General features: G+C 41.8%; 2 protein-coding genes across 6 annotated transcripts in view; both read right to left on the bottom strand.

Annotated features, from left to right (window-relative positions):
* Positions 1–4,255, bottom strand: part of col22a1 (collagen, type XXII, alpha 1) — a 52,442-nt gene extending 48,187 nt beyond the window's left edge. For 3 of the 5 annotated variants that reach the window (XM_069516223.1, XM_069516222.1, XM_069516220.1), the window contains exons 1-3: positions 3,871–4,255; positions 1,452–1,600; positions 799–1,365 (exon numbers count right to left, since the gene is read on the bottom strand). In XM_069516223.1, the coding sequence (XP_069372324.1) occupies positions 799–1,365; positions 1,452–1,542 (658 nt within the window). In that variant the 5' untranslated portion in view covers positions 1,543–1,600; positions 3,871–4,255. Of the gene's footprint in view, positions 1–798; positions 1,366–1,451; positions 1,601–3,542; positions 3,619–3,870 lie in introns of all 5 variants that reach the window. The other 2 variants (XM_069516221.1, XM_069516224.1) reach the window with 2 other exon arrangements.
* Positions 4,256–8,071: 3,816 nt separating this feature from the next.
* On the bottom strand, positions 8,072–11,066 carry LOC138405958 (uncharacterized). The gene is made up of 2 exons (XM_069516872.1): positions 10,914–11,066; positions 8,072–9,968 (listed from the first exon to the last, which is right to left on the bottom strand). The coding sequence occupies exons 1-2, from the start codon at positions 10,926–10,928 to the stop codon at positions 8,862–8,864; spliced, it is 1,122 nt and encodes a 373-aa protein (XP_069372973.1). The 5' UTR covers positions 10,929–11,066; the 3' UTR covers positions 8,072–8,861.
* Between the last annotated feature and the right edge of the window lie 3,164 nt (positions 11,067–14,230).

Genomic DNA, 14,230 nt, shown 5'->3' on the forward strand with positions numbered 1-14,230 from the left:
ATGCTGCCCTTGCACCAACATTACTACTGCAAGATGATACGCTCTTGAAAAAAATGTGTTTTAGAGTCTGAATCAACACTTTCTGAAGAAAGAATCTTCACTTTAGACATGCTTTGACAATTTAGAGTCAGATTGAAGTGAGAGTTTGTCAAAGCTCTCATCAGAATGCTAAACCTTGCAATCATGTCATATCCGTTTTTGTATTTGCGGCTAAATCTTTTGGCATCCTTTTCTTTCCTGTCTGGCTAATTTTAGGCAGGAATTTTAAGCGTTGGACTGCAAAGCATCCATCTTCTCCCTGAAAACACTCACGCAGATACCTCTCCACCTCTTCACACAGCTGCCGGACAACTCTAAGCTGCTCCTTTATTTTTTAACGGATTGATAAAGCTTCTCAGCACACTGGTGGAAAAACCATTTAGGACAGGCGTTCCAGTGCTAAACACCTCTGCACTAGAGTAGCAGTGAAAAAGGCTGCCGCACCACAGAAATGTCTTGGTTAGAAGACTGTCATTTACAAGGCAATTTTTGCAAAACTCCCCTCACATGCTTCATATTCAGTCAAATAGAAGCCATGATAGCAAAGTGTGCAAGTGCAGCAGCTCTCTGTGGTTAGGGTGGGGTTTTGTGGCCAGGGGCTTTCCTCAGTATAGTGGTTAAAGGTTCAAATTAGTGTTTAATTTAATTAAGTTCACATTCAGGATGAGGCAGGCACTTCAAAGGGAAGCTTCAAAAAGAGGCCATGTGGCATTCAGTGTGTGAGTGATGTGTTGGCATGTGCCGTGATGGCTGACTTACTCTCGCACAGCCTCCTCCTCAGCCGGCCCCTGATCTTGTCAATGGCATTAAAGTCCGTCACATGGAAGACATGGGCATTTTTTGGCTCAGCAGCGATTTCCTCAAGCTCTTCCTTTAGCGCCTCCCCGATGCCGACGGCAAACATCCTGATGCCGGCTTTGGCAGCCGCCTTGGAGGGCTCCAGAACATAATCCTGGCTTCGTCCATCCGTGAGAAGGATGGCCACCCGCTGGAAGCCTCTGGCTGCGGGCCTCGCTCCGTTCCGCTCCGTGAAGATGTCGGTGGTGGTGTAGCTGATAGCATCCCCAGTCATTGTATTTCCCCCCAGGTAGCGTATGTTACGGGCAGCTCGCTTCACATCTTCCAGGGTCCTGTGTCTTTCCAGGTTGAACTCAGTGGTGGGTCTGTCACTGTAGCGAACCACAGCTACTCTTGTCTTGTCTGGTGCCACATCGAAAGACTCCACCAGGTTGGCCACCCATTGTCTGATCTTCTCAAAGTTCTCTTTTCCAACACTGGATGAGGTATCCAGGATAAAGGCCAGGTCATAGTGGACATTTTTACACCCTGCAGTAGGGGGATACAAGATGATTTAGTCACTGGTTACATACAGACAGTAAAAGGTCTAGAACTTCCAGTCTTGTTGGTCTCACCTGCCCTCTGTGCTTCCACTCCCTCACGAGACAGAGTCAAGGCCAGGATGACGAAGACCAAGGTGATCCGAAATCCCAGTCGTAATTCCATTTTGGCCTCTGTCTGGGTCTGTTTAGTTTAGTTTATTACCACCATCAAGCTTTCCAGTCTGTGGAAGGGTCAGTGGAAACATCAAGAAGTCGCTGTTACATGAAGTCACAACAGCCGGATTTGTAAATGTACAACTGATCTAAAAACCATTTCATAATCTAAACCCTGTTTGCAGAACTGTCTCTTGCACCTTGTTGTCACTGAAACATGAAAACAATTTATTTCTCTCCAACCAGAATGGATCCAAACTTCCTGTAGTGCAGGGAGACTGCTGTAAAAAACAGGCCTCCTATGACTGACAAACTTGCAATAGATAGTTTATTTGTAAAAAACAAAACAAAACTTGGATCTCACAAAGAAGAAAAAATGCTCAATCTTGCCAGTATGTCCATAATTTCTATTGCCTTCTGTTTGAAAGGCAGGAAAGGTTTAACTTGACAATTGAAGCCTGAGTCGGAAATACACACAAGTGAATTCCTTATCCAGAAAAAATGTACCCTAAAGGTTTGCTGCCAAATAACTTTTTAACCATATCCACCCAGTTAAAGAACAAGAGCAGGAGTAGACAGTTGACTGATGTTGCAGTGCATAATTTTTGAGGTTGAAATTGTATCTCTAGCTCTTCTTTGGAAGTGCTACTGTTCCTTGAATGTATCTTTTGTAGGATTCATTTAGGAGGGTGTTTTGCTGGGTGGCACTGACAAAAACTTGAATGTTTAAATACAAATGTATTCTTGTATGGACTGTACACCAGTGGTTGTGATGCCTGCCATTAGAGCCGATGTGTGAGTGACTGTAGCCATAACATGGGCTCATCCTGACTGGAAGAGCGTGTCATCGTGGGGGGTCAGTGTAGGAGGTTAAGGAAAGTCTGAGTTAGCATAACTGGGAAAACAATACTGAAACTCCCGTGTCCTGAAAAGGTCATTGACCATATTTCTGTGTTCACCCTAACCCTGGCTTTCAACCCTAATGGAGAAATACCTTTATTTAGAGGGGAGCTCTTTTGGAGGACATGTTTATTCCCTTTCTTGATGAAAAAATGTAAAGTTACATCTTTACACAGAGGTTGTTGTCCGAGAAATAATGTGTTGAGGTTTCACAAAATAATTCCTGTCTGTTTCTCCCCATTTCCAGGGTTTATGTATGCTAGGCAAAACATTTCCTAAACATATCCTAATATTTAATCCCGAAATAATACAAAAATGTCAAACAAATGAATGAAATTAGTATTATATTATAAATTATTATCGCTAATGATTTAGAGCTAAGTTATGTACTGTGCAGTATTAGAACCAACTGACATAGTTTGCCATTTTTGTTCCCTGGACACTTGCAGTTTTTCTCCAGTAAATTAAGGATTGCTATATTTAAAATACATTATGAATACAAAAGTGGAATTATGGGCCTAAACGAAAGTATAAGTTGTGATAAATGAAACAGAAAGTGCTTAAAATAGAAAGTAATTGGGCTTGGCCCGGGCTTGGTCCGTTTAGCTGAAATAGAGGGTGCATTATTTATTGTTGGGTTTAAAAGTGTGTTGGTCTCCAGATAGTCCACCAGTTTCCTTATCTGATTCCCCAATGGGCTATTTCTGGGACTTGGTTTCACTGGAGCTATTAATGAGCAGAATAGACACGCTTGCTGAAGCACTCTAATTACCTCTATTAGCGTACATGTTAGAAATCCAAGATATAGAGCATAGCCGGACTCAAATGGAAAAAAACAAAAAATAATATAAAAATTCCGCCCTCCTGCGAGAGCTGCTAAACAAGATTTAATTCATGCTCCTAAATCCTCTTTACCCAACTTTCCACCAGTCTAACATATTCCAATTTGTCTCCCTTTCATCTCTGTTACAGTTAAATACACTGTACGGGTCTCCCAGTGCTGTGTTGACTTAATCTGCAGTTTTACAAGCGGTTACAGTATCTGAGGTAAAGTTAAAAACAAGCTGGTTTGCCTCTGTCAACATCTGAACCTGAGGCCAGATTCCTTACAAACTGTGGGTCTGTATCATCAGGCCTGTTTCCACTTCCTCTCTCAATGGCAGACCTGGGACTGCGATGTAGATGTCTATAACAGAAGCACCACGTTTATCATTTGCAAAATGTGGAAAACAGAACATGTTTCTTTTTTTTCATGTGCAACCCAAGAAGGTGGGAAAAGGACGAAAAGTGTGTTCTCAGATAGAGCATAACGTGAATGCAAAAAACTATTCAATAATTTAAAAACACCCCAAAAAAAATTATAATAATAATACAATTGAGTCATTTTTAAAGGCAGAGTGACAAAAGGATGAAGTTATAAAGCAGATTTCTTCCTTACCTGTCCTGTCACTCAGTCAGCGTAACTGGAGGTGTCAGTCTCTCTGTGCCTCTAGCTCTCACACCCTGAATCAGCACCGGGTCGGCATCATTACCAGGTGATAATAATCCAAAATATCTCCCCCAGCAGGCGTCGCAAATCAAAATGAGATTATTTTATAATCCAGGGTGACAATCCAGTGTTCAGTGTTGTTACAAAGTGAGCAACCTGCTGCAACCTTGTGGATGGGTGGACAGAGTGGGAGGGAACGCAGAGGGGGGAAAGTGTTGGGTTTCACTGGGGGACGAGGTGGCTTCTACTGTTCTCAGCTGGGCCGTGCTCGCACATAAAAAAGGCCGAGAGGCGCTGCCAATTATAGACCCAACTTTCTGGATATTTTTGTCCTTTTTTTTCCCTCTGTCCCTCTCTCTCTCTCTCTCTCTCCCTCCTTTATGGCTGCGCCCATCTCAAGTGCAGCCCTCAAAGACAAGACTCGGCTTCTTGGCAACCGCCTCAACTGTCCGGCCTTTGCCACTGTGACAGCCACAGCGGAGCCGCCCTTGGGGCTGGTGGTGGGCCGGGCCGCGTTTGGCTTTCAGTCTGCCACACTCGCGAGGGAAAGGCTGTATTTAAGTTGGGGGAGATGATTACAGAACACCCGTGCTTGCAGCTTTGTGTTAAATGCCTGTCCTTGCACTGACTCAACAGCGAGGCCCTGTGATCTATATTACTCATGTCGAGCTGTTTTGACAAGTTTACAATCATGTAAGACCACATCCTCCATTTTCAATCGTAAAAATATACATTATTTATTTGTTTGACTGACTAGTTTTGCTCTTTGTCATTCTCTTGGATTGTTTTTTGTTTTCTTGTGCCATGAGCTTGTACTGTTTTCTAAATTTCCACAGAAATGTTCCCATGAAAGTTTGAAATCATATTTTCACTTTGTAGAACTTCACTAAAGTCTTTTTTTTTATTTCACCCTGCAATGTCTTTAAAATCCCATCTCATCCTCATTGATGGAAAACCCAGTCCTCCACTAACTTGCAGATCTACATGTGTTTTAGTTTGATATATGCTTCAGGAGGATGCGTGCGATTCCCATTCAGTGTGCGATGATGTCCTTATCATGTGCGGTCATGCTCCCTGACAGGGGAGGAGGCTGCAGTGAAACACAGAAGCTCTGTCTCTGTGTCTGACATCCTGCCTGGCAGACATCTCTCAAGTCTCCTGCATCACACGTCTCATGTAGGCAGCTCTTGGTTGAAGTTTCCTCCTCAAAGTGCTCCCACAGCTGTCACCACATGCTTTCGCTTGCGTTTGGAAGATCCACCCGAATGGGCTGTAGAGCTTACGAGGTGTAGAAACACCCAGAAACGCAGTGTCAATATTTGAATGTCACGGACAACAAACACTTTAGCCATTACATCCAGGCTTATTTACAGTGCCTTTGTAGCCAAGGAAAGGGAGCGTGGGCCCGGGCTATGTATAGGCCCAGCATGAAGTGGATGGGAAGTGGGCTGATGATTTGGAGCAGATGCCCGTTATGAGTGATGGTGTCAGTCTGAGGAACCGTCTGTCGCCTTATGTGCGAGGGCTAAAGAGGTGACTGGCATGTAGGGTGAACGAGAGGCTGGGAGCACGAGTGCTGGAGAGAGCCATCTGTCATGTGACGCACAGCCAGATTACAACCTCCCACATCAGAGAGACCCTGTTATACAGAAATATGTCCACGATATCGATGTGTGTTTGTGCTGAGAGCGAATTATGTATATTTTTAAAGGAAAATATGTAAAGTTGAAATTTCACCAAACACAACCGCAGTTATTGTTACACAATGAACAAAGAAAAAATAAAGACAGATGGTTTCAGAATCTCTACTGCGCTCTGATACATTCAACATGTCCCCAAATGGCTCCCACACAGCTCGGTGGGAAAACGCTGCACTGCTTTACCAGAACCAAGACAGGTAATGGCTCCAAAACTTCTGCTTTGAGTTGCACCATCGGGGAATAAGTGACTCTTCAAGTTACACTGTTCAACGGATTACATGCTTACAGGAGGTCTGCACTGATTTTACACATCAAAGTCTATTAAAGGTAGAGTCAAGTCCCTAAGTGTTGAGTCTTCAGTTACCAGTTGCACTTTGTGAAAAGGGGTCAAGCATAAGAGCCCCACTGTTTGGAACTCAGACGTATAACCTCTCTAGCTTCTACTCAATCTTAAAAACTCCCATTTTTAAAGTTTCTGGAAAGATTTGATTGCATTTATTCACACATTACATTTTTTTGTTTTGTTTTAATCACTTTTTCTCGTTTATCTCTTATGTGGTCAGTGTCCTTTTTGTCATCTTTTTAGTCCGAGTACCAGTGTGAGTCACGAACACTGAATTTTATGTTAAATGAAGCATCGCGTTAGTTCATGCAGGACACGGAGTCACGTGCTCAGCTGTCAGCTACCGATAGGTTATGGGGGTTCTGCACATGTTCCCTGTTTGATCTTAGCACGCTGCTCGGCTAATCCAGGGAACATCCAAAGAATGGAGCCTTTAGCTCCAATCATAACTGTATCCCCATTTGCTACAAATGGGTAAATCATGACATAGTGTTCCTGACTGAAATAACAGCAAAGCACACAATTCATTATGTATCTTTATGCATACACGCCTGCCTGCCATTGCTCATAACTGAATAATGATACAGTATTAAAAGAGCTATTAATGTCTCAAGCAAAACTATAATGGCCTCATAAACAGCCCACGTGTCCAAATGTCCAAGTCCGAGTCATGAGTGGTGGAGCTTGAATCAGAAGTCAAGTGCTACAACACTGATGTGAGTCAGTTGAAGGACAGATACACTGATGAATGAACCAGGCAGAGCATCAGAACACAGACAGAACGTTTTAGGCTGAGTTACAACATGTTGTCTGTTTGGCTGAGGACCAAAGGTCAGATCAAGGATGAGTCACGGCAGAATTTGAGCATCATCCAAATCTTCCAGCGTGCAGAGCATGAGAGGTCCATCAAACATCAACAAAACTCTGCTGCTCATTCTGTTTGAAAAGAAACTCAATGACACTCAGGAGCTCCTGCTGAGAGCTGAAAGTCATGTTTGAAATGAAGAAAGCAGATCTATTAGAGAAAAGTGCAGTTTGGTTCAACAGGTGGAACATTACACTCATTACAGAATGATGTCTATCGATCGCTGGCTAATCAGTAAACATCATTTGATGAATGTACCCCTAAATTACAAATCATACCACTTACAATGATTTTTCTATGAGGGCTTTTTGTGCTGCTCCATTACCATGGATCAACTGCAGTGGTCAAACTCCTCATGTTTGTGCCAGCAGCTTCACTTTGTGCTGCGTCTGCTTCACCTAATTAAATGAGTGCACACTCTGGTCTGATGGGGAGAAGCCTCTGGAAATTGGACAGTCCATAACTTAGAGTGACCTGGCATAAATGTATATATATATATATATATATATATATTATATTTTAATCGAATAATGTTCATTTATTTATTTATTTTCTTATTTTGAATGCACAAGGGGAAAGTTCATGGATCCATTAAAGAGCGTGAGATCATTTTGTCTTTGTGCCAACAACATGTTGGTGAAATACACGTCCGCTGCGCTGCTGCTGCTTTCCTCAGCAATATTATATACAGAGCCTTCATTTGACACAGTCATAAAGATCTGAAACATTTGTATACGTATTTCATAAAACCTGTAGTTGTAAGCAGATGTAAAGACATTTATTTGATAGAGCACTTGTTAGTTATTTTATTTTATTACAGCTGTGTTTTACTATGTTATCATTCATCATCTGTGTGTACACCAGCCTCCACCACTGGCTGTCCACAGCAAGAGTTATGGATTCTATTAAATACATTAACAAACACTTTTACCTGTTTACAACTACATTATACTGGGTTGTAAGTCAATCACATGTATATTTACTGGATCTAAAGGCTAAATATGGGGATTTGAAGTCAAGTGTTACGTATAACCATTTTGAGTAAAGACAAAAAGAATATGCGCTAACAAAGACATGTGAGTAGAGTAAGAGAAGGATTACTACTGTTCAATCACAACGTTAGAAATATAAAGCATATAACTTTCTACAGTTTGTTCAACTCCACAAACAAATAGTGAATCCACCTCATCAGTGCTGTACTTTTAAAAACAATCTGAATTTTTTTATCACTGGGAAAAAATGTTAAAAACCCTTAAAGGTCCATTAGCAATCTGTTGTTACAATTCACTGTATCACATTCACTTTAGCCCAGAAATAAATAAATACAATTAAAGTGCATGAAATACAAAACCAAAGAAGGCAACTTGATCTGATGCAAATGTTTTGTGAGTGTTGTGGCGCTAGAGCCTTTTCTGAGAAATCTAGCAAACCTGCAAATGAAATTGCGCAATACTAGAGGGAACAGCCAGAGACATTACTCTAAATGAAAAAGACATGTGTTGATTCTGTCTCTGTTGGCAAAAAAGAGATGATAGCGGACAAGAAACCAGAGGAAATGTCCCCAGATTAAGAAACTAGATACAGGAAAATAAAATGAAACAATACAATTAAACAGCCAGGGTAAAGTGTGTGTGTGTGTGTGTGTGTGCTGGTCTTACTTATTGTCAGTTTGTTGGTCACTTTGTTTTGACTGTAAAGCAACAATTAGCATTTGTTTGTGAGAAGGTGATGGATTTCAAGGATAATGTAAAAAATTGTTTATGTTTGTAATTAAAAAGCACATGAATTTTTTTGTAGATTTGAGATGTGGCTCATTAAAAAGAACTACAACTGTTTATATTGGCACCATTTATGATTAGTTTACATTATATGGTTAATATACTGTTCATATGACTGTTTCTTGGACAATACATTTAATAATACATCAGTAATTATAATTAAAAAAGTTATACATGACTGTTTCTGTTGTGTCTTCAATGTTACAGGTGCGTCATGTGAAATGTCCTCAGCTGTGCATGTGACAGATTGTTTATCACAGTTGCAGTTGCTCCGCAGCGACTGTATTTTTATGCTTTGCGATCAAGGCTTTTTTCCTCTTTGATTTCCAGTTAGAAGCACTCGGCCTAACGCTGTCATGTGCATGTTCACTGCTTCCCCCTTCAGCTGACTGCCGGTTGAGAGTGCATCCTCCAGCCTGCTCACTGCAAACCTCCTGATGGCTCTTCCTGATGCTTCCTCTCTCCAAGGAGGCTGCAGGAGGCTCCTTGATGCCTTTACCAGCGAGCTGCTGCCCTCCCAGGGCCCGCTCCGCCTGCTGCCCTGTGCCGTGGACACCTTGGGCCAGCTTTTCTTCACCTACAGATAATCCTCCTGTTGACATGTTTGTATTGCACTGATCCTCTTCCAGGCACTGCGCTCTCCTCAGCCTCAGTCGCCTCCCTCCTGCAGTCTCCTGCTGGAGGGCACTGAGGCTCAGGCGTGTGGCCTCTCCCCCACGTGAGGCCTGAGCTTTACCTCGGGGAGAGGGGAGAGGAGGGGCGGGTTTGCTGCACAGGGGAGCAGGGGTACCTTGACACACCACGTCCTCCAGATGCCTGTCTCCATTCTGCTCTGCAGGGCTGAAGTGTGTCAGCCGGAGCCTCGAGGATCTGTTTTTCTGCTGGGCTTTGAGTGGCTGAGTGGAAACAGAGGGGCATGGAGCAGCTTTTATCGGTCTCTGTTTCACACTTGACTTCACCTTCCATGTTGCATTCAGTGTCACATCCAGTTTACAGGAAGCAGGTTTTGCTTCTTGCTGGCCAAACTTAAGTTTCTGCCTCTGAGCCTCCTTCACCTCCTCTGGCAGCTCCAGCGGGGCCAGTTTCAGGGGGCGTCTCACAGGCTGATTTTCAGCCTCTCTCTCTACGTCAGGCCTGGGTGGCTTGAGCAGCGACGAGTCCAACTGTGTGGTGCCCTCCTGGGTCTTCAGAGAGGCCGTAAGCTGACCCACTGCCTCCTTTCCATGTTTCGCTGACAGATGGAGACCAGGTGTTTTTGAAATGCGGCCATTTTTAGCGGCCAGCCGGAGGTTCTGGCCATTCAGATGCAACATGGTATTTTTAACTTGGACGGTCAACATTTCTTCTCGCTGGGGAGCACCCTGAACAAAAGAGACATCAGTCTTATTAGTAAAAGGATAATGTGGCTCCCTATTGTACCTAAAGTCCTTTAGCTCAGTATTTTTAAGCATTACAGCAGGTAACATCCAACTATAACGAGTGCAAATCTCTTAGAGAGATTAATCATTTCATTATTCAATTAACCGAAGACAAGAATCATTCACCACAATGATGTCTTCAACTAGGTTCAACTATCCCCTCTAACAGTCTAAATATATTCAGTTAATTCTCATTTATAGTAATAAAAAACAGGAAGGTCAATTAACTAACTAACTAATTATTGCAGCTCTAATTATTCATGATCAAAAACCAATCAAAAGAGGTAAAAAGATTTGGGAATAGGTGTTGTAGAGGTTACACAAATTATTGAAAAGAATTATATTTATGTTGAATTAAAGAGATGCTAAAAGGAAAAAACTAATAATGAGGCCAGAGGGATTTTTCATTACCTCTTCAAACCAGCTGTTTTTATAAATAGTTCAATGTTAAAAGCATTAACAAAGGATTTATTCAACCATTAATTCTAAATGAGGTCTTATTGGAAGGTTGCACCAAAGCTTCTGTTTGGTTCAGAGAAAACAGCAAAATGCAAATGCCCCATATTGTTTAAATCTGCAGATTTAATAATATCACAAATGTAATGTGTCACACACACATTGCACAACTAGCAGTGCACAAAGTTTTCTTTAGCATGTTTAATAAATCTAATTCACTTCAACAATTACCTCTTTTAAAAATAAGCTTAATGCACATGTCTCATAAGATACTGATACATGAGCTTGACACAGTTGCAAATGTGTTTGAACCCCGTGCATTGGAGGCATGTTCCATTACTTTCACTGCATGTTACTGTAACTCTGTTGATTACCAGTGATCAACTGTCTAAAATGATAAAACAAGTGAAATAAAAGCACCGTGATACTCACAGGTTTGGGAAACATCTCTTCCTTGATATTTCTGTGGAGAAATAATGTATAGTGCAAGAGTTGTTGTTGTCAGCGTGTTTGTTGGTCCGTGCCACCTGGCCACAGGCAGTGACACTGTAGTTGGAATAGGTTTTAGCAGCCTTAATGTGATTAAGCAGATTAGGGTCACAGTGATCTCTGATGATCTCCGGCTCACAGGCAGCCAATATGCACACTCATGGCCCGACAGTGTTTTCCTTGTGCTCATCTGGACCCTGCATTTACATGGAATGAGTGGAGACTTGCTGCTTAGATGATAATAAAGAAGTTTAGATTAGGCAGGAGGAAATAGAGTGTGCATCACCAGCCACTAGATGGTGCCAGAGTCCACCTTTGCGCATCAGCATCACTAGCGTTCGAACGTTCAGTGGCAGCTTCATCATCATCATCTTCATCAGTAACAGAGTCAGTTATTAAGCGGCTGGTGGAGGACAACTGGACAGAGAATCACCTTCAAGTCCTTTACATTCTTTTACATCTTCTCTGAACCCAGTCCGTGCACGTGTGTGGGTGAAACATGAGTGTTTAACACATACAACACAGGCACACACACACACACACACACACACACACACACACACACACACACGTAGTATTTAGCCTTTCATTATTATTACATATGTGTTTCTTATTATATCTCCTGTATTCTTATTAAATCTTTAGTATTCTTGTATATTGTTGTATATTCATTTTGTAAATGGACATTTTATTCTATTAATGTGAAAAACCTTATTTCATTATTGTCCTGTCTTTGATTACTTAGCTACTTTACATTGTACAACCACTGTTAGGATAAACATCTTGAATCTATTCAGTGTGTCCAATGACATTTCCTTCAAACTATTTTAGAAAGAAATATAAGAAATACAATATTTCTAAGAAATTGTCTGTGGCTGTCAATCCCCCCCCCCCCCCCCCCCCCCTTCAGGCTTCAAATACGTCTCGAGACACATTTTGAGAAGGAAAATCTGTCTATGCTGAAAGTGAGGAATCAGATGCATTAACATGAATCATTAAGCGTTTGTAAAGTTTCAAGCTTTCATTCATGCTACTTTTATTCGAAATGATAAAGAAAGCTGCTGTAGTTAACTTTGTGGAGCAGCAAAGTGCCTCGATATTTCAATGCAATCATTAAAAATTAATCATTTACACAGTATGCACAGTCAAAGTGGACATTATTGTTGATGGTATTGTTATTGTTATTATTTTATAAAGCACAGTGATGGAATTAATCAAGGTAAAAGCCTTTATATCACTACTTCACTTTGAAACCTTGGAAGTGACTGAATAGAGGAGAAAGCGGCTGTAGCGGCTGTGACTCCACTATCTTCACGATGTCCTTAATATTATTCACATTCACTGTAGTTAAACTTTGATCAAATTCCCCTCTGAGTTCTGCCCGGTGCAGGTAATACTTTTTTTCAGAATAAATATCTTCAGAGGAAAGATAAGACAAGGATGCAGTGTGTGTGTGTGTGTGTGTGTGTGTGTGTGTGTGTGTGTGTGTGTGTGTGTGTGTGTGTGTGTGTGCAGGAATATGTGCAGATTTTAATCACTTTCCGACAGCAGCTTGTTTTAAATTTTGGCTCCATCGTTCCCATCGTCAGCCTCATTTATTGTGTTTTGAGGCGGACTGTCGTGGAGTTTTCCTGCGATGGATTAGACTCGTGCAACTTGTGCCTCCTACAGTAGATTCATTTCTCACCCATCAGAAAAACCCAATCACTGTTGAAAATCTGCTGCTCTCCATTGTCTTATTCTCTTCCCACTGCCACCCCCCAAAAAAGAGCAGCGTGTCAGCACCTGCTCATTGCGATGCTTCATCATATCATCGGTACTCTGGAGAAGGTCCCACTGCAAAACAACTTGGCTCCGCTTACATGATCATTTAAGATGCAAAATTACAGGCTTAAAGCCAAGAGAGGGCCTGAACGCCCCTCTGCCACTGTTCTTATTGTGTCGTCCTCGGCGTTGCCTGACGTGTGCGGCTGACAGTATAATTACTGCGGTGTGGGAAGGGATAAAAGAGGATGCTGCCTGCTCATTCTCCCACTGAACATCCAGCTGCACTGCACGGGCCACTCAGGGAGAAGAGTTGACCTGTTATCAGTCCAGTTTCTGCCAGAATTAGTGATACACAGCCTTCGTGGCCAAAAGGACGCTTTGACATGGCTCTCTGCAGACTTGTCCATGTTGGATCCATGTTCACACTAGTTTCATGTCAAGATTTATAATAACAGGTCATCAAAAATAATAAAATCAACTGTGAATGTGTGAATAACAAACAATTTCCCTTGTCACTGTAAGTGACACTGTCGACATTTCGAGAGATAAATGTCAAGAGCTACATCTTATTCGTTGAAAGCCTCTCCTGATAACCATAGATGAATAAAGTCACAAAAGAAAGCCAGTACCTGTGGCCCTCACAGGACTTCAACAAACACAACCAATCATTTTATCCTGTCTGACTGAAATGATTAGTCGTGTACCTGCCTGTAACTAACCAACTTGCCTGTCTGTGCTCTCACTGCACATGACCAGAGTCTTCACCAGTCACAGAGACAACGCTGAAGCAGAGATGAGAGCCAGAAGTTAGCGAGCAAGTGAAGGAAGTTCAGTTTTCTCCGAGCTGTTGTCAGTCAGTGCACGTTCATGTGTGTGGGTGTAGCTTTGGCATGATGGCCGACGCGAGGGAGTGGGAAGTGTTGCCTGCTCTTGCTAGCTTTTCCACAATTACCAACCCTAGCTTTAAGGTTTGTAAGGTCTCACTTGAATATTATTATTACCCTTTTTATTAAATTATTAGATGAGATGTAATGTGTCATTTCGTATTTAGGTGTTGGTGTGCAGATTTACTTTTACATTCAGACAGAGTTATATTTTCACCATTTCCAGACTTTGTGCTCAGCTTCTCTCTGTAGCTTCAGAGAGCAAAAGAGAAGAATCGCAAATCTCACTCTCTTACTCACAACAAAAAAACAAATAAGCACATTCCCCAAAAATACTAAAACGATTCCTTCAACACTCAAACTTATGGAAATAGAGTGAAAGTTAAATAAGCAAAAGAGGCAAAGATTTTTTTCTCTTTTTCCCTTGCAGCTAAGATTTTTCTGCTGTGATCTGATCCTCGCCTGAACGTCTGAATATTTAAGTTTCGCTCACAGTGTCTCTTTGTATGTTACAGCAGACGCTCGTGGAGGTCACACTCCTCTGGCTTGAAATGTTAAAAACTTGTTTTAAAAAATATATATATATTATTTGCAATGCTGGGAAAATTA

Source organism: Paralichthys olivaceus, chromosome 20 (genome assembly GCF_024713975.1).
Source record: "Paralichthys olivaceus isolate ysfri-2021 chromosome 20, ASM2471397v2, whole genome shotgun sequence".
NCBI lineage: Eukaryota > Metazoa > Chordata > Actinopteri > Pleuronectiformes > Paralichthyidae > Paralichthys > Paralichthys olivaceus.